The sequence below is a fragment of the Scleropages formosus genome, chromosome 8 (genome assembly GCF_900964775.1).
Source record: "Scleropages formosus chromosome 8, fSclFor1.1, whole genome shotgun sequence".
Lineage (NCBI taxonomy): Eukaryota > Metazoa > Chordata > Actinopteri > Osteoglossiformes > Osteoglossidae > Scleropages > Scleropages formosus.
The window spans coordinates 8,042,085-8,066,208 of NC_041813.1; the positions used below are offsets into that span (position 1 = coordinate 8,042,085).

Below are 24,124 nucleotides of genomic sequence, written 5' to 3' on the forward strand. Positions count from 1 at the left end.
ACAGACCACCACCAAGCGTTGGCTGAAGTCCAATCATGGTGGTGCTATCCCACCTTTAACAGGTTTCTCATTTGAATAAAAAGAGGTCTTACCGTTTTGCATTTAAAGAACAGGATGAGAGAAGAACCCATCTAAGCAGAATTAGCATTCAACAGCATGTGCAGAGTGACTAAAGTGCATGAAAATCAGGTGTAGTTCTCTCCCACGGGAGGGTTAGCGGACTGTTTACGTGGGAGTAAGGCGGTCAGCAAAATCGAACCACTCTCCCTGGAGCTCCCTGCACTGGTGACCATAACAATTCCCTGACTCCATATCTGCATATGAAAGACTGAGCAGAGAGCCCTGCTTTACCACCCTTTAAAGGAATCTAATCTCCAGCTCCAGCAAATTAAACCCAGTGAACAGCACTGAATGCACATGGACAGAATGTATGTGCGAAGCTTTAAAAACATTCAAAGGATGGAACTGCACCTCCCGCACTTTGCAAAACAATCAACCCCACGGTACACAATAGCAGAATCTTATTATGTGGGCGGGGGAGACAACACTCAAATTCTATGGAATGAGCATGAGGCGGGGTTCCAGCTGCAGAAATTACAATATATGGTTATGTAATGTTAATTCCCCACCACCTCCCCACGCAACCAATACTGGCCATAAAACGTTTGCATTACGGAGACGTGAGAATGTGTCCAAAATCCCCAAATAGACACAATGATTCATTACTTCTCCCTTGTTTTATTACAGCACGATTCCTCACAAGTGAATTAATGTCCCTGAGATATGCAGGAGCCCGCATGGAGAGAGGGTGCAATGGGAAGATATATTAGCATGGTTGCGAGGAACACCTTCCAGGCTTGATGCAGCAGCAAGGGAAACCCTTACACCCAAGCTGCATCAGGGGGTCCTGGGTTCTTCAGAATAGTCTGTAGGAGCCTGGCGGTAGAGTTGCTGGGAGACAATGACACTCTAGAGCGACAAAGCTGAATGCTGGAACAGGGGTACAAAGTGGATCCATGCAGAGTTTCAGGGACGTAACGTTACAAACGTAGAGGAGTGATATAACCTGACATCCCTCACAAGGCAGGGTCTTCATTGGAAACAATGGAGCCTCACCTGAAAACTTTCCAACTTGTGCCCACAGTTGACCAAGAGGACCCTGACAAGTAGCAACAGGAACGGGTTGCAGACCAAGGAGTAGACACTCTCGCCGTCCAGAATTAGGCTGCTCACAATGGCTGCAGTGAGCTCTTGGGGCTGGGCAGGAGACAGAGGATGGAGAGAAAGAAATGGCGCCTGAAGACACTTCACAAAGCAACAGCACACAGGCTCACAGGAGACTGTCCCATAACCAAGCCACGATGCCTGCCAGCTCTACCAGGCAGATCCAGATGGGCACTACACTAAATCTGGGCTAACAGGCACCTCAGATCACAGAAATGCCAACAGTATGAACAGATGGCTGCAGTCCAACACAAGAAATTCACTTCCATACTCAGGAATTTCCTCGATCCAAGCAACAGAGCCCTCCTGAAAATTCCCCAGAAAAGCTCTGCATGACTTCTTTTTAAAAGCAATTTATGCTGCTGTGCATTTGCTTTAAAAGATGACCTTCTTGCTCTCCCACAGTTCTTTGAAATGCATGAAGGGATTAAGAAGACACAGGAGAGCCTGCACTCTGAATTTTGCCTGGAAACGGCTGGAAAGAGCCTTCCAGTTGCGAGGGAGCTGTCCAGTACACACAGGGCCAATTTAGTGAACGGAACATTAGCAAAAGCTTGTCGGTACATCTCTGCAGTGCCCACACGTTGCTCAGGGTTCCATGTAAAATATTTCTTTTTGAATACGCCTCACTTCTTTCCAGCATACTTCTTTTTAGAAAAGTATCATTTTCACCGTACACTGTATAATGAATATTTCTCCTTTGGGCATCCGTGTGGGAGAATGTATATTTCACCACTACACGATTTCTGAGATGATACAGACTGCTCCGAAGTTATGACTTTAATCCTGTTGCTTTATGAATTAAAGCCACGTGGTCTTATTACATACATTTTTTTCACAGCACAACTCTGCGTGGAGTTTGCATGTTCTCCCCGTGTTCACATGGGTTTTCGCCTACTGCTCTGGAGTGAATAAGTGTGCATGCAACTGTCCTGCAATGAACCAGGACCAGAACAAGACCAGGGATTTGAGCCCAGGATCTTCAGTTGACAGGCAAAGCCGTGACTGCTACGCTGATAATTTATTCATTTAGCTGATGCGTCTCTCCAAAGTAAATTATAATGTCAAGATACTTACAATTATTTACCCATTTACACAGATGGATAATGTTTTTTTTTTTTTTTTTACTGGAGCAATTTCAGGTAAGTACCTTGCTCAAAAGGTACTGCAGCTGGAGGTAGGGTTTGAACTTGCGGTCTTTGGAACCAAAGGCAACAGCTCTAATCACTATGTGACCAGCATACACTACCCAGTGAACCATTTGAGTGCAAAATAAATAATTTGACAAAGTGGGAATGGTAGCAAATACTGGAAAAATTCTAAATTAAAGTGAGAAAATGAGGACAGAGCATTAAGAAATGGGGACTGTAGCTGTTTCATACTTTCAGCAGGACCAATTTCAATAGCGTCTCACAGTAGTTACCTGTCAGAGCACAACACCTAATTAAACATTTCTCAGCATTTTTTCACCTTCATTACAAGGGCATATATTTATATCGCACCTAGCAGTACCTTTAGGGAGACTCAACACCACTACTCCCATTACCACAAATTACACTGAAACATTTCCTCTCTTAACAGAGCAAGTAAATCAAAGCCACTGGAAAATTCTTAGACAGCAGAAACATTCTGATCTCTGGTGTAATGGCAGATTACGGCAGCCAATAAGGGTATTCCAAAGGACGCCAGTGAAGAGTGCAGCCCTCACCCTGCATAATCAGGACCCTGCAGAGAGTTCATTATTTGACTTGACCCCTTGTCCACCAACCCCATACACACACACACTTCTTCATTATGCACAGCAGCAGACCGTAGGGCTTCTAAAGCACCACTTCCCATAAGTGTGTGGAAGGAGTATGCTCACAGTGCACCTCTAAGCCAACCTTACAGGCTGACAGCATGAGTAAAGGTAACTAAGGAGTAAACTGAGTTAGCTGGGGGGACAGAAACCCAAGAATTAACTATTTAAAGAGTGCTGTCGCAACACTGATGTGGTAAGAGTGGCCCATCTCACAAGCTGAACACCTCCAAGGGCACCGTGGTCACGACAACACCCAGGCATGGGAGTCACCGCTACCTCAGAGTAGACACGCAGCAGGGTGGCAGGCAGAAAGTCATGGATGTGAATGCTGATGGAGGGACCAGTCCAGTTGCTCTGGGCAAAGAGGTTCAGGCAGGCCACGGACAGGAGGAACAAAACAGTCTCCCTATGAGAGAAGGACAGAGACAGACAGACAGAGAATTTACAGCAATCAATGGGTTAAATGCAAACATCCTGAAAACTGCCAGTGGTTTAAGAGCTGGTCAAGCAACCCTACCCCTACTTTTTACCTTATTTCCATTACACCTGGGCTGAGCTGGGTAGTACCACAGAAGCCTTGTTTATTGTTACGGCTTAACCCGCATTTGTACTAACAGAAACAACCTGGGAAGACTGCAGGAGGAGGTGGGGCTGAACGAAGTTTGTTTATTTTTTTATAATCAGAATCAGAACGAGCTTTATTGCCAAGTATGTTCACACATACAAGGAATTTGTCTTGGTGACAGGAACTACCACAGCACAGACAGAATGACAGTGATGCATTGTATTGTAATAATTCTGATATTTTAGGTAACCATGAACAAAGTTTAAAAAAAAAAAAAAAAAAAAAAAAAAGGTGCAGATATCCCCTGTTATACAGACCTAACAGTTAATATACCAAGAGTCTGTAAAGTGGGAGGTTCTTTCCCATTACTTTAAAAAAGGGGGGGGGGGGGAATTATGCATCCCTGGACTTTACACACATGGCCAAATATTTCCACAAATATCCCACAGACACTTAAAAACAGTCTCAAGACATAGTGATCAAAACATTTGGATGACAAGATATTAAACGTAAAGAGGAAGTAAATTACAGAATAAATTGAGGCAGAAATTTACTACTGTAGAGTAAGTACGCATAAACTTATGTACATACAGTACATTTATCCATATGGCAGATGCTATTCCCCCAAAGTGACATACACTCCAGGAGAATAATACAACAAGGGTATTAGATCAACAGAAGGAGAGATTTGGATGTAGACACGTGATTCTGGAGTACAGTCAATTTCTCACATACCACAGCATAAACAGAGTGCAGTTGACCCTTCCACATCACAGGGGTTAGGGACTCAGCCTTGCCGCGATGTGGAAAAAAAAACCGCATAAAATTTTCAGCCCTCCCTAGGCAAACAAAGCAAGCACAGCGAAATGAAACAAGCATCTCCAGCTGGGGGGCTCTCAGTGCCCCCCTGCCCCCGAAAAAAATTTTTGACATTTGACTAGTTCCGAGAGGTTTTTCAGCTATTTGGGATGGGTATTTGGTCATACATTAAAGTCAGTGTTAAGGAAAAATATGAAGGGAGAAAAAAAAAAAAAAAAAAAAAAAAAAACACACACACACACACACACACACACACACACTTTCAGAACCGCTTGTCCCATATGGGGTCACGGGGAACCGAAGCCTACCCGGTAACACAGGGCGTAAGGCCAGAGGGAGAGGGGACACACCCAGGACGGGACGCCAGTCCGTCGCAAGGCACCCCAAGCGGGACTTGAACCCCAGACCCACCGGAGAGCAGGACTGTGGTCCAACCCACTGCGCCACCGCGCCCCCCTAAAGATAAACATCACGACAAATATTAAAATTTCCATTGATGTCAGAATACCTGTAATTAAGAATCTACAATACTGTACCTACACTAGCCTACATCAAACTGAACCATACCTACCATCATAGCCTAGCCTACCTTAATAACAATAAAAAAAACGTTTGTGAAGTTTGCGAGATAAACGCAGGACACAAGATCATTATGCGGGAGGAGATGTTGTACATGTGTCACTGAGACGAGATGAAGTCTAACTTTTTACAAAATTTTACTTTAAAAAAAAAAGTGTATATTTGTGAGATGAAACAACAAAATATACATTTTATGTATTTATGACTTACTAAACTTTTTTTTTTTTTTTTTTTAAACCTTTTCTTTACTTTTCGTCTGCAGCACTATGCGGCTTCCCGCACAAGGCCACAAAGCTACCAAAAAATTATCATTAAAATATTTGTTGCAGACCGACGAAAACCAAAGAATACATCATTTATTTTAATTTGGCTTTAATTTTTGTTTACAAATTGGCACTTCTGCTATGCTGATATAATTGCTTTTTACAACTTGTATTGGTATAGTGGAGTGTTTTAGGTTATAAGCATCATAATTTTACCCTAATTGCAGTTTTGTCTGGTGCCTATAAAGCACATTCACCTCACTGCAATAAAAATAAATCAGTAAATATTTACAATGACATTACCTGTCATATATCTATAAATACATAACACAAATTTAGCGAATGTTTACCTTCCTGTGCTGTAAATATTCTGCATGTTAACTAAGGTAACAGAGCCAACAGGAGCTAACCTGCTGACATAGCCTCTATAGCGCAACTAAGACTAGCAGACAGAAAGCAGAATATTAAAAATGCTTAACGTTTACATTTTTAAATGCGAATTGTGTACAGCTCACAGTTGCAGAGTTATAATTTATTTTTAATTTCCCAGTTTCAAGGTCTCTCCAACTCAGAAGTGAATGCAGCCAAGGCCTGCTTGTTCTGTTCAGAAGCATACAGCAGCCTTTGCATAAAAGCAACAGCCCTTATATTTAACATAAACGCATGATATTCTTGTTTTTTCTTTTTAACGGCACCTCTGCTTTGCTGATGGAAATTTCTGCGGCATTCCGTTTAAAAATTTTAGTCGCGTAGCCATGAACAAACAGAAAGCGGGTGACATCTCAATGTCGCCAATAATATACCCCCCACCCCCCCCAGTGCGGTAATAATCTGGCAAAGTCTGAGACCTCAGGCCAGGGTGATTTGACCCTGTATGCTTCTAAGATTAAGAAAATGTTGACAGACCATGCCAGCATTATTTGGTCTGGCAAGTGGAAGCGGAAAGGGAGTACTCTCGTCTCCAAAACAGACACCACACTGGTATCAAACCAACAGCACTGCCCTGCATCTCCAACTCTGTGTCTGGATTCCCAGCTTTCAAAGCGTCCCGCTGTCCTGTGCTAGAGATGCAAGCAAGGCAACAGTAAACGCCAAGTATTATTTTCTTCAGCATGATCTCTAATGGTCAGAGTCGTTACACCCAGCACAGGAGACAGTTAATGCCATCACTCTGGACAAAGCGGTCGGGCTGAAGGAACTGCATGTGGTCAGAAAACCATGGATTCCGCTACTGGCATTGAATGATTCTACTACTCTTCAGTCCCTAAAAGCAATCAGAAAGCAAAAACTGAGTGCACAGAGCTGCTAATGCAGCTGGAAGGGAGAACAACAGTGAAAAGATGAAGCGGACAGACAGGAGACTGATGGTAAAATTGACATTGTCTCACACAGATGCCCAAAGGAGGGAAAAAGATGTTAAACTGTGCTTATTAGAAATTAATAATTCATGGCAGCAATGTGCCTGGCTGGAACAGATTAAGGGCAGTGCCAGTAGTAGACTGGGTGGGCAGCACAGTGGTGCAGCGGATAGCGCTGGTGTCTCTCAGCACCAGCATGGTACAACTGGGCGTGGGTTCCATCCCCACCTTGTGCGGGGTTTGCATGTTCTTCCTTTGTTTGTGTGGGTTTCCTACAGGTGCTCCAATTTCCTCCCACAATTCAAAAGACATGTGCTGCAGGTGGATTGGTGACTCTAAACAGTCCATTGTGTGTGTGCACGCGCATGCTAAACTGCTCTGCTGTTCAGCTGTGAATGACTAAGGAGTTCACCGTAGTGCAACTAATACAGTGAATCACCTTGGATAAAGGTGTCAGCTAAATAGTACACAGTAATCACTGCACATCACTTTGAAGAAAAGGGTTTGTTAAATGAATAAATCTGAACACAGCCCACAGCAATAGCAGAACTATCACCGTCAAATCCAAACAACACAGTGGACTGGCACCAGTAGAGGAATGGCTCATCGTCACAGCTCACCTGAATTACTATCGCTATTGAATTGGGAATCGCCTTTTAAATCAAGCAGGTGATACATTTGGTTCGTTTTCGTAAATGTTTCGTACCTCTCTGCCTGGTTGTCATCATCATTGGAGCCGCTCAGGTAACTCAATACGCATCTCTCCAGGTAGGCTTCGATTGTCTCCTCGCCACTGCTGTCCCCACCAAAGATGTCCAACACGATGGGACTCAAGAGCACTCCCTCGAAATCACCATCCATTAGACACCGGAGAAGCTGGCTGCTCTCTGTATCATGGGAACAGGATATGATGCAACAGGAAGTCAACAGCAAAAAAAAGAAAAGAAAAAAAAAAAAAAAAGAATATCAAGAAAGTATATCATATCTGCCATGTGAATCAATTCTAATGAAGAATAAACTCAGTGATCAAAACATGCTTTAAACTGGACAGGCTGACCATTTAATAAAAAAATAAAAAAAAAAAAACCAACATCTGAGAAAAACTACATTTATCCCAAATATGATTTGAATGGTTTAACGATGTTTACTGCGTTTCTGTAAGCCTACCTGTCTACACCAGACACTGAGGGGGCTCCCATTCCCAGCCATTTCACATTCAAAAAGCATACCATATGCTACTGGTCTCCTCCCATTGTGATCCAAGAAAATGTGGGGATTCAGTTACCAGCAGGAGCTGACAAGCCATTAAAATGACGGGAGGGGAGAAGAGCTGCATCCTTAAAACCAATATGCATCCATGAACTTGTGCACATCCCAAACCTTCTGCTTTCTTTCCCTGGTTACCATTTCCAGATTATTATTCAAACCCTATCTTCTCATTAGGCAGCTGAGCATATTTAACAATTCCCCACAGATTAGCAGGCATGTTGCGCAAGGGTCTGCAATCAGGGGCATTATTGAAAAAGTTGCTGCGTGCCGACGCAGTAGCCACCGAGCCGAGGCGCCTCTGCGTAATTGCATTCTGCGAGCGTGAAGATTTAGTGAGCCCAGCCTTCATTAGTTCTTTATTTGAAGAGGGAGGCAGGCGCACTCATTAACACTGATTGCACCATTCTCTTCTGGTGAGAGGACGGCATGCTGTGGGAACCTACAGGAATATCTGGATGCTGCTGGATCCCGACAGCTCTGCTGGAAAGGCGAAGACTTAGATGATCCCTCTCGGCACTTCCTCAGAGCCACACTGACAGCCGGGCCATGAAATGAGGTTACTGACATTAAACAGCAGCTTCTTTGCCTCCAACTGTACGCATATGTACCCAGCAACAAAATCCATCTACAACGCCCCCCCGCGTGCAGCAGGAGTGGTCAACCATGTCCAACACAACCTGAAGGCTGCAAACACAGAAGAATCCAAATATATGGTGGGGTTTTTTTTTTTTTTTTTTTTTTTTAAACACATCAAACATGTAGGAGAGGCAACACACTTAAGGCAAGGAGAGCAGCGTGCTGCACAGAGTACTGACTGTACACCTGGGTACATTTTATCGACCTGCCTGAAGACCCCAGCTTACAGTTCCACAGCCAGACCGACATTAAGGACCCCTGAGGCTGCAGGGTTTTTAGCTCCCTGCACACCCAGCAAAAGCCAGAGGCAGTTGTACAAGTGTGAAGAACATTGTGAGGAGAGGCAGCTCTTGCTCTCTGAGGGACAGAGAAAATGAACAGCGCTCTCAATGATTTAGGGATCCCTGCATTAAGCAGGTAACTAGACAGAAAAGGCATGAAAACATTAAAACAGTTAAATTTAACAATATACTGTGTGTGTGTGTGTATATATATATATCTGTATAAACTCATTGCAGCACCTCTTGAGGGTTATGATGCAAAGTAAGGGATCTGCCCTTATCACACAACATACTGTACCATCTTCTGATTTAGGTCATGGTGATAATCCTGTCTGGTCTCCCTGCATCTGCCATCAAGCTTCTGAGGCTGATAAAGAATGCTGATGAATGAGTTGTGTTTGACCTACCAAAGCATTCCTGTGTACCCCCCCCATCTCTCTACTGGCTTCCTGTAGCTGCCTGCATCAAGTTCCAGACTTGGTTAGGAACTACAAAACCATCAATGGATCTTCTCCCCGAGACCTACAAAACCTGATCACTTGCTATGCTCCAGCCTGACTGCTGCTCTCCTCCAGCTGCCTGGTGGTCTCTCACACACACACACACACACACACACACACACACACACACACGAGTGGTCCAAAATCAAAAACCCAAAGGTTCTCGGTTCTGGCTCTAATGTGGTACAATGAGCTTTCCTCTTTCACTCAGAACTGCTGAATCCCAGGAGTTTAACTTTCAATAAGGATCTCAAAACACATATCTATCAGGCTCACTTCCCTCTGAATCTCCACTGTTACTCCAAAATCTCTCTGTACATTAAGAATTACTGCCTATCAGTTCTATTTACAGGTACTGTAAATGTATTCTGGCAAAAACAGGGGTTCTTCAAGGATCGCATGTCTCCATCTGCTGATGAAGCGCACTTTTGTTTGTACACTGCTTTGGAGAAAATTGTCTGCTTAATGAATATGTGTAAAGTACGTCATGTGTGTAATAAAAGCTTGAACTCCCTAACATGCAACATGGTGCACTGACCATTCAAAGTCAACCCTACATCATAACCAATGTCACATGCATCATCTTTACACAGATTCTTTTCAACATACATCCATCTGCCCTTCTGCTGTGTGTGTTCTTGCAGTGTGTTTACTGACAGCTGAATTACACACCCGGTCACTGCTCTAACACAGCCATCATTAACACAGCATCCAAGACTGCTATCCCATCCTATCGCCAGTGATGACTTATATTTGTATTTATACATTTAAAAAAAAAAAAAAAGTATTTCTCTAAATTGACTTACAATTATACAGCTGGGCCATTTTACTGGAGCAAATTAGGGTAAGTACCACACTGAAGGATACTACAGGCGGAGGTGGGAATCAAACCTGAGACTTTTAGGGCCAAAAGAAGTAGCTCTAACCACAACACTACCAGCTGTCCCTCTTGAATTAGAGACCTCAACTCTATTACCCATATGAACATTAACAACATTGTGAACTTGATTTTTAAAGATGAGATCATGCATATGTTGCATATACTAAGGACAAAAGAAGCTGCTCTGCGGTGTGCCAGGTGACATAAACGAAGGCCACAAGGAAAGTCGTAATTCCCGGCAGGATGGTCCACTTTGTGTCCCGTCTCACACTATTGGACCAGACAACCGTTCACCGGTGATGTCGCTCCACCCTTTGCCGTTGACAAAGACGTCTCCGGCTCAGACGCATCTCTTGGATCACCCGTTTCAGCCAAAAGCTCAGCGCATATCGAGTCATACCACCATAACAGAGTGGGTCTGTGTCAGCAACAAAGGCATTTGGACAGTAAGCTCAGGAGGAGGGGAAGGCTGCAGACAACCAGCATAGCTCAGTGGCAGTGTGTTGATGGTGTGTCAGGAAAGGCGTTAGCGTTTGGGATAGTGCAAAAACAGTGCAACTGCATAGCATAGGGATGCTGTTAAGAGTTAATGTCAAGGCTGATCACGATCATCTCCTCTTAAGGGTCAGTGGGAAGGAGCCACAGACACAGGTACACCATATCCATGCACAGCATGTAATTAACATGCAATTAGCATGTAATTAACAGGAGATTCCCGGCATTCCCCTCGCTGAATCAGCATTTCAATCAAGTGTATTCAAGCGTACAGCGACATCAGCGTCCCGTGTGTGTACGCGTGCAAAGAAATGTGCAGATCGGTTTCCCCCAATGTGTCAAAACGTCATAACTTGCTCAGCGGCAAGATTAGATAACAGGGGCACGGGACTGTTTATATTCACACGATCAAAATCCTACACGAGTCGTGCACATAAACACACACACAGTCCGTGCGACACGGTGTGTGTTCGCCATGGCATGATGACGATGAGAAACGGACTGCGAGCAGAAGCGCGAACCCTCCGGTTCGTGGGGCGATGAGCGGAGTCTCCGGTTCACACTGCGGACCGTGTCACGGCGTGTATAATCCAGCCAGAGAATACACACACAGTCACGCACTCACACAGAGTCAGTCACTCAGCGCACGCGGTCCCGGCGGCGCCACCACACACACGGACACGGGACCGATACAACACGATCTCCTGTGAGCCGTGTGAAGACTGACACCTGGCCGCTCACCTGCGGCTCCGGGTTCGCGCTGCTCCCGCTGCCGCTCCGCCGGCTCTCCTCCTCCTGCAGTGAGGAAACCCCGCAGAACGGCCACCTCCACATCTCGCGCCATCTCTCCGAGGGGCGGCTCGCGCAGCTCTCCGCAGATCGCTCTCAGATGTGATTCTTATTCCTGATTACACCCCCCAGTTGCCGATGCTGCGCGTGTGATCGTGATCGTGCCCGTCCAGCCCGGTGTTCAGCCGTGCCCATGTGCTGCGGAAGGCTTCAGTGAGCGGCCATGACAGCACCGCGATGCATTATGGGGGAAACTCCATCATGGCGCCTCATTAAGGGGCCCTTCCTGTTTTAACTGGCGTGGGCAGGACCAGCGCTGCACATTTGAACAGTGTAAATTCAATTTCATATGTATTGTGACACATTATATATTTTTACACTGTACAGGAAAATAAACAGTAACACGTGAAAAAAAATATTTTTCAAAGCGGATTGTTGAGAAAAAAATCCTGTCATAAACACCTCTATGGCAAATAAATTAACATATGAAGCAACAGCTCACATTCGGTGACGTACCTGGAAAACATGTAAGCTTTAATAAGAATGCCTTTACAGAAATGTATCTTTACTAAAAAATACATTTATATTTTATAAGCCGTAAATAAACCACTAAGTATGTCCAGAAAACACGACGGAGCTCTTTCTCTCAGAATAGCTGTGTTGTGACTGATTTTAAGTTATTTGCAAAAAACATCTTTCAGTTTTTAATTTTGTTATTTTCTTTATCATCTGGTAATATCTTTACATTTATTTAGGTGATATTTCGCCAAGGTGCCTCACAACATAAGTGAGCTTTGCGTGAAACAACAGAGTACCTGAAGTTTTGCGTCACTACTGAACAGAAAATTGCCTTAAAATGCTCCTAAACATCAATTCTGCTCATAACATCTAGGCACAAGAATCACACTTTGATAATCAAATCGTGCTTTTGCAATATACTTTATATGCTTACTTTGTTACTGCATATTACCGCGTGCTGTGCTTTAGGTTCGGATGAGGCGAACAGCATTTATTACAAACGTACTGGAACAGCGGCACACAGCGAGACTGAAGTATCGCCGCGAATTCAAGGAAATAATACTTTCGGCCCGAGGACCCTTTTTTCCTCGAAGACCTCAAACTAGCCTGCTTAAACATCCCTCAGGCTTTTTTTTCCCTTTCCTTTTCACTGGCCAACACACTGACTCCGTTATATTTCTCGTGAATTCCCACAGCGGTTGAACACAATTCCATTTTACCCACAATTCAGCTGTTTACAATAAACCGATTTTCCCGCTCAAACTCCCAGTAACGTCGTTACAGTATTTCCCTCTCAACCAAGTATCAGAATGGATTACCAGTCCACCAGGTGTCTGGCTTCACACACTGACTGTCCAACTCGAGAGGCAAAAACCTCTCCATTCATCCTTTCCGAGGGTTAAAATCTTTATTCGATAACTAAATCCTAAATGCCAACGATAAAATCAAAAATAAAACCAATAAAGTCAATAAAACCAACTAATATGAAAACTGCATGACAGGACCTTTAAAACACTAAAAGACATACCTCAAGGCTGAAAACCATAAATGATTAAAAGGAACTTACTTGGCAACTCCACTGCTCAGGAAGGGCGGTCCCCTGGCCTGTTCCCAGGGCGTTACCGTACACCTTACCTACCTTTCTTGGGTCTTTTCCTTTTCACAATACGTCTCCCCTATTCACATTTTAGCAAAACAGGTGAATGATGCAATACACACACGATAAACTAACGAAGGCGGGTTGTTACAATATATTTAACCTGAAGCTATGTCTGGAGTCAGTGATTTAGCCCCCAAACCTGCAGTATGGGGTCCAGTCTCACTGTGACCTCACCTGCTCTTAGATAGCGACCCCTTCATCAGGAACGTCACAAGAGGGGTAAACGGAGCTGATGACTGTAGAGGTCCACACCTGTAGGCAAGGGGGGACAAGCACACACACACACACACACACTATCTGAAACCGCTTGTCCCGAGTGGGGGGTCATGGCAACCAGAGCCTAACCCGGCAACACAGGGCGTAAGGCTGGAGGGGACACACCCAGGACGGGACGCCAGTCCATCGCAAGGCACCCCAAGCGGGACTCAAACCCCAGACCCGCCAGACCACAGCACCTGGCCAAACCCGCCGTGCCACCATAGGGAGGACAAGCCAATTATTTAATTACATAGCACCCTATTTTTCAACGGCCTCCCAGTATGCAAATTTTTCCCATTTTCCCATTAGTGAAAGTTCAGTGAATTTATGAGCAACCGTATCAGCAATTTCCTTCAAAGGGGGCCTGAGCCATATTCGGATCTGGTGGGTGAGTTAATATGCTTTATTGAGCCCAGATTTCATAACTGCATCCCCGGTCATCATGAAAATTCACTGAATTTTCCTGATTTTGGTCTCAGACTCTTTGTGGGGTCTGGAGGTGGGGGTTTTCGGGTTTCGGGCTTCTTGGACAAAGAATGGGCAGTAGAGAGCAGGAGTCACTGAGGAGTATAGGGCTCCGTGTGAATCCAGGGGCCCTATATGTTTCTGTTTATACTGAAATATGTTTTGGTTATGGCTGTACATTTATTAATAATTTGTACTAATGTTGTTGGTATTACTACAGGTTTTCAAAAATTGCACGCAATTAATTTCAGTCAGACAGAGTTACCGTATATACGGAACAATTTGACTGATTAAGTAAAAGTTTATTACATGCACTATTTTATGTTACAAAGCCTTTTCTTGCAAATCTTATTTACATCACAGTATATGTGAAATTTATCTACATTAACGTACATACTCACAGCGGGTTTGACCAGGTCCTGCTCTTTGGTGGGTCTGGGGTTCGAGTCCCGCTTGGGGTGCCTTGCGATGGACTGGCGTCTCGTCTCGGGTGTGTCCCCTCCCCCTCCGGCCTTGCACCCTGTGTTGCCGGGTTTGGTTCCGGTTTGCCGCGACCCGGCTTGGGACGAGTGGTCTCAGACAGTGTGTGTGTAATGTGCATACATAAATATTACCGTAATAAGGTTTCTTCAACCCTAAACATGTCCACTTAATCTTCAAATATTTAGATAAAAGATATGCTGTTGTTTCAACCATTACTAATGCATAGTTCCATTCTTTTTTATAGACTGGTTGAAAATTATATTGACCAAGAGCTGCAAAGAAAAAGTGAAATGCTCCTGTTGAGATAATATAATTTATGTAAAACCCTAAGAGTTGCTCTTAATGACTTAGTGAATGGGCCATTTTTCAATTTTTTGCAGGACCCGTAAAGGAGGTAATAAGTGTTATTAAGTCTGAATACAAAGTCATACACTGGGAAAATTCACATCATGCTTGGAGATAAAACATTCAACAAGAATATATTTAGTTCTTTAATTACATATGTTAGGATGCATCAACAAATTCTTATAACTGAGACAGAAAATAATAATAAATTTCAGTAATTGCTTTTATTGATGCTCCTATGATACCATTTCTTCCTCTGCCAAAGACCTGTACACCTGTACCTACCTACGTGTCGTGACATTGCATGTTTATGGCAAAACTCAGGAGTTGTAGGTGTTCACATACACTCCGCAAAGTAATCTTTATTTAATATAAATTAAAGAGAGATATCTGCCCATTCTTTATTAGCCATCATCCAATACAAAGTGGACCTGCAGACACTTTGATTTGTTGAATAAAGAAACAACTTTGACCAGGGAATATAAGCTGATACCTTCTTAACTTGATTTTAAAAAGTAACTGTTTCAAGAGAAATTAGCTCTTGGGAACTGCTTCTGAATAAAATTAATGCCAGTCCTCACTAAATTAAATCAGATGCTCTCCAGTTGGCTACAGTGACCCTCAGTTCCCGTTCATTCCCAGTTCTCGTCGCTTTCAGTTGGTTTCCTGTAGCCGCTCGCATCAAGTTCAAGGTTCCGGTTATGGCCTGCAAGGCTCTCAATGGATCTGCATCCCAGTACCTACAAAACCTGGTCATGGGCTCTAATCCAGTCACCTGTACCTGCTTGGTGGTCCCATGCACAAAAGGTCCAAAATGAATAATGAAAGTTTTAGGTTCTGACTCCAAAGTGAGGGAATGACTTCCCTCTCTCACTGTGACCTGCTGAATTTCTGTCTACATTCAAGTAGGGTCTCAAAACACATTTGTTTTGGGTTCACTTCTCCCCTGATCTCCTATGCACTTGATAAACGTAGACTATGTTACCTGTTTAATAATGAAAAAACCCTACATGCAGCTACTTGTGCAATGTATACGGGTTTATATGGTGGTATGATACAAATTGACTGTAGTCAAGAATCACAGGACTGCTTCTAGATCTCTCCATCTGTCGGTGTAATGCACTTTTGTACAGTTTTCAGAGCTCTTTCTACATTGCTTTGTAGAAAAGTATCTCTTAAATGAATAAATATAAATGTAAATTGGTCATGAGTAAATGTGAAGTGGATTTTATTAATTCAAATAACGCTTATAAAAAATTATGTTGTAGAAGAATAGATTTATTGATGCATGATTTATGGTTTAGACTGGGGGATGTAACTAAACTGAATGACTTTATTATTCATTTAAATTCTACAACACAATCTGTCTGCATGAAAACGACTCAGTTCACTTTTAGGATGCTCATATGTTTTAAGCAATTCAGGCAAACCACTTTTTTCTCACATCCTCTCCGCATGCCACAGTTATCATACTTTGGGTACAGGAAGAAACGCACCTGTAAGACATTAAAGAGATTATTGTGAAATTATTTCTTAGTTGATTCCATCCTTGAAAAACCAAATTAATCACACATTTCACTGGGGTGAAAAACTTAATAGCAACCAACCATAATATATATATTCCGTTAAATAAACACTTATTTTAATTAATACAACAGAAACATTTTAGCAATAGAAAAATAAAAGCTATATTGTGGATTTCATCTATGAATTGCATATATCATTATGATCATTTATAAAAGGTCTTACAAATTAGGAAAAATACTATAAGTTGGGATGTGGCGAAAGCAAGAAAATCCTGAAAATGCTCTCTTTTTTGTAGATACTGGTCCACTGCAATCCTTCAGTTTGTCCAAATACAAATAGGAGATATGGAATAAAGTGTATATGATATATACTAGAAAAAATGGTACATAAATGTCCATGTCATATAATATACAGTGGCAAAAGCTCATGGTCTTTAAAAATGTGAATGTGTGTGCAACGTTTGACATCAAGAGGTGCTGCATATCTCCTTGATAAAACCCATTTTACAATCATTGGAAGTGACGAATTGAAACATTCATATCTGATAATTGAAGTCATACTGGATTTGTACTTTCCCTTGTCATCCATTTAGAAATTAAAACTCAGAACTTTCCTCTAAAGAAACTCATTGTATAATCCCGTCTTAGTGTTTTACAATGACTTTATTAACTGCTTAACACTATAACGGTTTGAGAAATAATGTGATAAATGTAGAGTTTTACCAGTATATTGATTATTAACGTTACTGATGATTGATGGGTCTCCGGATCTGCGTACAAGGTTATATAGGTTGATTGTTTCACGATTTGGCTTATGTGGAATCGGTTCTTTCTTTCCATGAAATAGTGATTGATTTTATTAAAGGTGACTGAGGAAATGTAGCAAATGCCATAATGGTGCGTTCTACACATTCATAAAATCACTCACATGCACTCACAATGTCTACAACCGCTTGTCCTGGCAAACTGGAGCAAGGCTGGAGGGGGAGAGGACACACCCCGGACGTGACTCCAGTCCACCGCAAGCAGGAGTCGAACCCCAGACCCACCACAAAGCAGGCCCCAGCCAAACCCACTGCACCCTCCATTCATAGAACCTTCTTAATAAAATCAAAAAACGTGCTTTAAAAGAACTTTTTTCATTGGTAGCTGTTTCTGTTTGCTGTCTTCTTTCTTTCTTTCCTGCCCTAGGAGGCTACATGATATTTCCCAGAGGACAAAGGGATACGTATGTCCAGCACACCTGTCTGCTACTCACATTGTTGAGCACGTCCATAAATACTCTGCGTGGGCTGCAGGTTTTCATGGAATCAGAGCAGCAATGGAGAACGTAACCGTGCACATCGATTCCCCCACCTGTTCGGCTGCCGTTCTCAGCAGGAGTGCAGCAAAACTGAAGGAGAGGTCTTAAAGAGAGCTCCCCCGTAGAGAAAAGACTTCACGCTGCACTTGAGTTTAATGAAAATGATCTCCGCTCTGACCTTCTCGCCGTTCCCCAGTTATTGGTTTACTCCACGGAGAGTGTATCGTACACATCTGCAGGAGACAGCATCAGTGATTAAGGCTGAGATTTGACATGAGACAAAAACATCTAAATGATTCAAAACCCTAGAAGCAGGATGGTGCATCAATAGAGCTCGTTGCTGGGTTTTTTTTTTTATTATCTTTGAATGTGCAGAGAATTTATCCTGTTCTTTTCTCCTCCTCAGACCCTCTCTCTCTTACTTATTGTCTTCCTTTACCGTTCTCGCCTCCCATTCAAGCGTGACATTTAAAAGGAGGGCTTGTGTACGTTGCGGTCGTCCCTAGCAAGCTGAAGGATCTTCAGGGGGCTATTTCCAAATGTTCAGAGTTCGAAAAAAGTACACGCTTTTCAAATAGCATCGGGTGTTTTTCCCTCAGGGTTGATCTCTGATTTACTGTCAAGCACACAAATGATTAAAAGTGTTTCCGTGTTCTGCTCGGGAAATGTTTCTTCGGTAACTTTTTTTTTTCTTTGCTCGGAAACACTTTCGCAAACCGTATTTCATGCTCGTGGAGGAGGTGATTTCAATGTCCAAGGAGCATGCAAGGCCGTGTAATTCGCCACTGAGAGCTGGAGCTCGGTGCTTTGTAGCTGAACAAAGGAGCATTAAAAACGCATGAAACCCCTACCTCCCTTCTGCTATGTGTTCAGCTCCTGCAAAGCGGCGGCAACAAAAGTTGCGCTGAGAAAAGGAAGGTTTTTGCTGAGGGAGATGACAACATAGTGCACACTAAATTACATGTGTTTGGACTGCTGTTGTCGTGGGTGTTCAGCTTCCGGGCTTCTTATTAAATCCCTCTATATCCAGGAGGAACAGCTGAATGTGGCTTCCTTGGCAACTGTACTCTCCTTTGGCGCATATAGCGGCGGGTCCCCTCATCGGACAGGCCAAGGAGCCCAGGCACTTCTCAGATGTGAAAAAGCACGGACAGACACACGCCGAAACCACTTATCCCAAGCGGGGTCGTGGCGAGCCAGAGCCTAACCCAGCAACACAGGGCGCGGGGCTGGAGGGGGAGGGGACACACCCCGGACGGGACGCCACTCCATCGCAAGGCACCCCGCCGTGCCACCGCAACCCCCCGGGAACTATGGACCTCCCAGCCAAACAATGCTTTCCCGCAAGAGTAAACTGCACCAGTGACCACTGCGTCTAAATGTTTCATTTGGTGTGACCGTGTCCTCAAAATAGGAATAATCCTCACTACAGACAGCATGCAAGCTGGCCCTTTCCCATGAGTTTTGCCACTAAACAAATTGTCTTCTAAGACACATTTGCAGGATGTAATCCACAGAAATAATTTTTCCTATACTATCTCCCTGAACAGTAACAGATCAGATATAAATCCCTGTCTGGATATAATTTGACTAATGTATTGACCTTCAGAGGCTTGCCGTAATTGTATTTTTAATTGGAGAGTGAACTAAAGGAAAATGATCCTTATTCCATTATCAGTTCAAGCATAATGTTATAATTGCTTCGTTATTTTCTGCTTAGATATCACTGAAAATATCACATTTTATGATTACCGTTTGGATCGCTCTTCCATTGTTCAGATGCTGGGTTGAGGCAAATGAACTGCAATTCAATTGCCTTTAATTTTTTTCCTGAACTTTTCTGTAGTTAAACATATATTTTTGTAGAGCAGCTTTAATGTTATTGTAGTTTGCTGAAGCTTCATGTCGCTTGTCATTTATTTCAGTGTGTAGAAGTTCCTGGGTATCTATTGTTATGGTGTGTATTGCTCTATGTAAAATTGCTTGGTCGAATTGCCGACTGTATCAAAGGCCTCAGGTGAATAAAGAATGGATTGCGTTACCGCAGTACTCCAGTAAAAAGAAGCCTTCTGTATAAATGGGTAAAACATTGCGAGTTGCTTTGGAGAAAAGCATCAGCTAAACAAAAAAAAAAAAATTTCATTCACAAATAATTAAGTACAGAAACCATTATTTCAAGCTGTAATACACAGTGCCGTCAGAAAGTATTCAGACCCCTTCTGTCACGAGAAACATAGGGGCTTGGGACGACTGGACCCAAGTGCAGCGTCGTCCGTCCGGAGACGAGGGACGAGGCGAGTTCTCGGTGTCGGGGACAGGCGAAGGGTCAGTCGATTGGCCGTCAGGGTCAGAGCGAAGATCCATGGACGAGGTCAGGCGACTTAGCGAAGGGTCGGTCGAACGGCGAACAGGACAGGAAGGAGGATCCGTGGACGTGGTCGGGAAATGAAGCGAAGAGTCAGAAACCGGAGGACGTGAACGAAGAGCTAGCGATGCTTGTGAACGAAGTGTCACAGGGGACGGTTGTCCCTGACGAGATTCCGCAAAGGTCTGGGAGTCGCGGAGCGTCTTTTAAAGGGTAGGTGCTGAACTGGAGTCAGGTGCTGTCGATTGAGTTGTGGGCGTGGACGTGACACCTTCACTATTTTCACATTTTTATGTTGCAGCCTTATGTTAAATTTATTTTTTACCGCCTCTTCAATGAACACTTAATACAGGCAGTCCTCGGATTACGAACGAGTTCCGTTCCTAAGTCTGTCTTTAAGTCGGATTTGTACGCAAGTCATAACAGTTAGGTACAGTTCATGTCTAACGTCACTTAGTCAAATGTTTGTCTTAGTATATCTTATATCGTGTACGTTTCTATGCATAAAAAACACTGAGGAAACACTTCCAGATACGCTAAAACATCTTTAATATATCAATAGAGTAATAATAATAATACAATGTAAAGATGTAATAATAATAATAATAATCATAATAATTATAAATATTACTACAGTATTTATAATAGAGAGAGGAGGAGGAGAGAGAGAATGTGTGTGTGTGGGTATAAAGAACATTAAAGAAACTTTAATGTTCGCTTTTGCAATGTTTGCTGGCGTTTCACTTTTTTCCGATTGCTTTATTTTTTCCATTTTAGTTTCAGTCGTGATCATTTTCCTTTTCTTTGATGCATCGCTATAACTTGCGTCACATTTGCGCTTTGGTGCCATGGTTAGGAGGGTAAAAACAACAAAAAAATTAAAGGCAAATACAGTAACATACGAGACATTTAACAGCAACGTGGTCCAACTGAAAAGAAGGAATTCTTTGTCCTACCTCGGGCTCACGCGCCCCACCCACGAGCGACGAACCGCTGTAGATGCGTGTTTTGATGGGCGTCGCAAAGTAGTGCCCGTTTATTATTACGAATCATTGTATGCAACTCAAATTTTTACTATAGTAGGCTTTACGGCGGGACGGTTTGTAACTATAGGTTGTACGTAAGTCGGACGTTCGTAACTCCGGGTCTGCCTGTACCCCGTAATGACAAACCAAAAAGAGGATTTTAAAGAAATGTTTGCTAATTTACTAAAAATGAAAAACTGAAATATCTCATTGATATAATTATTCAAACCCTTTGCTATGACACTTGAAATGTACCCCAGGGGCATCTCATTTATTGATCATTTTTGAGATGTTTGTACATCCAGTTTGGCATCTACCCGTGGTAAATTCAACGGACCGAACAAGACTTGGAAAGGCACATACCCGTCTAAATAAGGTTATGGGTTAAGCAGAGATTAATACAGTAGATTTTGTCAGAAAATAGCCACACTGACATCACTGAGAGAACGAAAACCTGTTGGGTTCGAGGCACAAAGTGTGTATCTGTGTACCAAAATGTCTGATACAAGCTGCAATGCTCAATAAAATACCTGCTGTGGAAGAAAAGGACCACGTAACCTGCAACAATGCTGTGGTGCTGAACAAGAAGCCTGATGTAGGAACAAATTATGCATATTTTCATGAGCTGTTGAAGTGTCTTTCATTTTGTGATATGAGTATATTCCATGTCCGAACTGTACTTTGTCGGACAAAGCAGATCTGAGAAACATTATGTGTGTATGCTGAGTTGCTGTGATAAATTTATTAATCTTAACAGGGACTGGTAGTGCAGTGATTGGAGCTAATGCCTTTGGACCCAGAGGTCGCAGGTTTGATCCCCACCTCTGGCTGTAGTACCCTTGAGCATAGGACTTACCCTAAATTCCTCCAGTAAAATTAGCCAGCTGTACAAATGGGTAAATGATTATAAGCATGTAATAATTGTGACCTTAACATTGTAAGTAGCTTTGGAGAAAAAGTATGTAATGTAAATTTTCCAGACAGAAGCTTCAACAGCATGCAGAGCATGAACAGATTAAGACTTTAACTTCTGTTTCAGCTGGTTACCTTTCTGAAAAAATAGCAAAATGAAGAAAAAAAAAAAGTTTGGAAAACAGTTGTCTTTTAGTTTTTTTTTCGAAAACAAAAAAAAAATTCTATGAAATGTACGCCGCTTTGGAGAAAAGCGTCTGCTAAATGAATAAATGTAAATGTAAATAAGCGTAAATACAATATCATTATGGTAAATAATAGGGCAGAGACAGGGACGTTACAATTTTTTTAGTGACTACGACCGACATTAACAGTAACGATAGCTTTAGTCAGACTTTGGAACGCATTGAAATGTAATTATTCACTTAGTCGTGTGATAATTACAGGGAAGGGTCCCTGTTTCTATAAAGAAATGAAATTGCAGCAATTAAAACATATATTCTGCATTCTGTCCTACAAATTATCAGTAGATTTCGTGCTAATCGTACTAATCATTGAAAATGAGCGATTAAAAACCCATTTGCAGATCATCCAAACAATACGCCGTTCATTCTCAAAAGATAATTAACGTGTTACAGGAAATAAAATTAAAGCCGTGACTTTAGGCCATCCTACAAGGATACATATTCCAACGTTTCCCTTCGGAAAAACACCTGCTGTGACGATAAGGGACGTGTTGAATCGCCTTTGCATGTCACTCCACGGCTGTCCTCCAGGAAAACTACGGATGGAAAAGATTTCTCACGAGACTCTTTCCTCTTCGTGGTGTGTGTTCGCAAAGATCGCGCCTACACCGAAAACCTCCTTTATCCGTCTCCGTCTGATTTGTTTTTCTGTAGGCACATGTCCCGGTGGGTTGCACAGTCTTGCCTGAGCTAAAGGTAACTCCTGGGACATGGTTGTGCTTCCCTGATGACAGGAAATCTCAGTCAATGCACTGACAAGCACTGGATCGTACTCGACCGTATGATGCAGGGAGCACATATCGATTCTTTAAACGTGCGATAGGAAAACAGTGATCGGTGTGTGAGGTTAACTAACAGGACCACGTAGGCGAACATGAATTCCGTATTTATGAATTACATAATATATAGAATGACTGCCGTAAAGAATCAGCTTCTTTTGCAACTCAGAAAATCGATTTATAGAGGTGGTCCCCGATTTACGATGGTTCGACTAACGATTTTTTTTGACTTTATGATGGTGAGCTGGCGATAGGCATTCAGCAGTAACCGTACTTCGAATTTTGATTTTTTTTCCCCAAGCAAGCGATATGTGGTGCGATACTCTCTCGCGATGCAGCGATCCACATCTTCCAGTCTGTCACAGAGGTGCGTATTAAAAAAATTTTCGACTTACGATATTTTCGACTTACAGTGGGTTTCGCGGAACGTAACCCCATCGTAAGTCGGGGACCACCTGTAATCTAGAATTTCCTACATTTAATTTCATGTGCTGTCCCAGGCATTCTGAAAATAATGCCGTGGAGTATTGCAGAGAAATAATCTGTCTTACTTGGAAGAGCACGATGAACATAGTCCTGTGTTTATTGCATCTTCTTAGTCCCTTAAGAATGAAGCTGAACGTTACAGCTCCAGCTCGTGTAGATGTGGCCTTCGCCGCTACAGAAGCATCTTCCACCGCTTCCCTTTCTTCTTCAAGTTTGTCAGGGAGTCTTAAAAAAAAAAAAAAAAGGGATGAATAATGCAGAGGTCTAGGATAAACCGCAGATGTGTATCTACACTGTATCGTGTGTGCGGGGGGTAATCCCTACGTATCTGAGCTCGCCGAACCAGCGCTGTCACAGATTCTCAAAGTGACTCCCTCCTCGACGGGAGCAGAGGAGTCTGAGAAGTGGCAGCGCAGTGCGAGTCACCTTGTGATTGAAGAAAGCAGGCAGTTGTTTCGGCTGTTCAACGAAACGGCCCCGTTTCGAGTAACGCGTCAAGGCGTGTTACTATCGTATGGATTTCGGAGGCAGCTCCACAAAGAGCACAATGCCCACTGTGGCTGCATATTAATGCACGACCACGAGAAAGTAACCAGGGAGCCGTTTAAAAAAAAAAATGCCGCAGTGAGAAGCCGACGGGCTAACGTCTTGCAGGTAGATTGGAGAAAGACTCTTTGAGCTGGATTTCGTTACAGCACAAAACTAACCGGAAGAAGGAACTATACTGTACTTTTTAAAGATGTACAGTGTAAGCTAAATCATTCATGGCTACATTGACGGAACATGGATCTCGTG

At 42.9% G+C, this 24,124-nt stretch overlaps 1 protein-coding gene across 2 annotated transcripts in view; it reads right to left on the reverse strand.

The window, feature by feature from the left end:
- ttc27 (tetratricopeptide repeat domain 27) overlaps positions 1-11,710 on the reverse strand; it is a 70,738-nt gene extending 59,028 nt beyond the window's left edge. The window contains exons 1-4 of one of the 2 annotated variants that reach the window (XM_018765994.1): positions 11,412-11,710; positions 7,316-7,496; positions 3,302-3,431; positions 1,117-1,257 (exon numbers count right to left, since the gene is read on the reverse strand). In XM_018765994.1, the coding sequence (XP_018621510.1) occupies positions 1,117-1,257; positions 3,302-3,431; positions 7,316-7,496; positions 11,412-11,514 (555 nt within the window). In that variant the 5' untranslated portion in view covers positions 11,515-11,710. Of the gene's footprint in view, positions 1-1,116; positions 1,258-3,301; positions 3,432-3,555; positions 3,628-7,315; positions 7,497-11,411 lie in introns of those variants that run through there. The other variant, XM_018765996.1, reaches the window with a different exon arrangement.
- Positions 11,711-24,124: the final 12,414 nt, after the last annotated feature.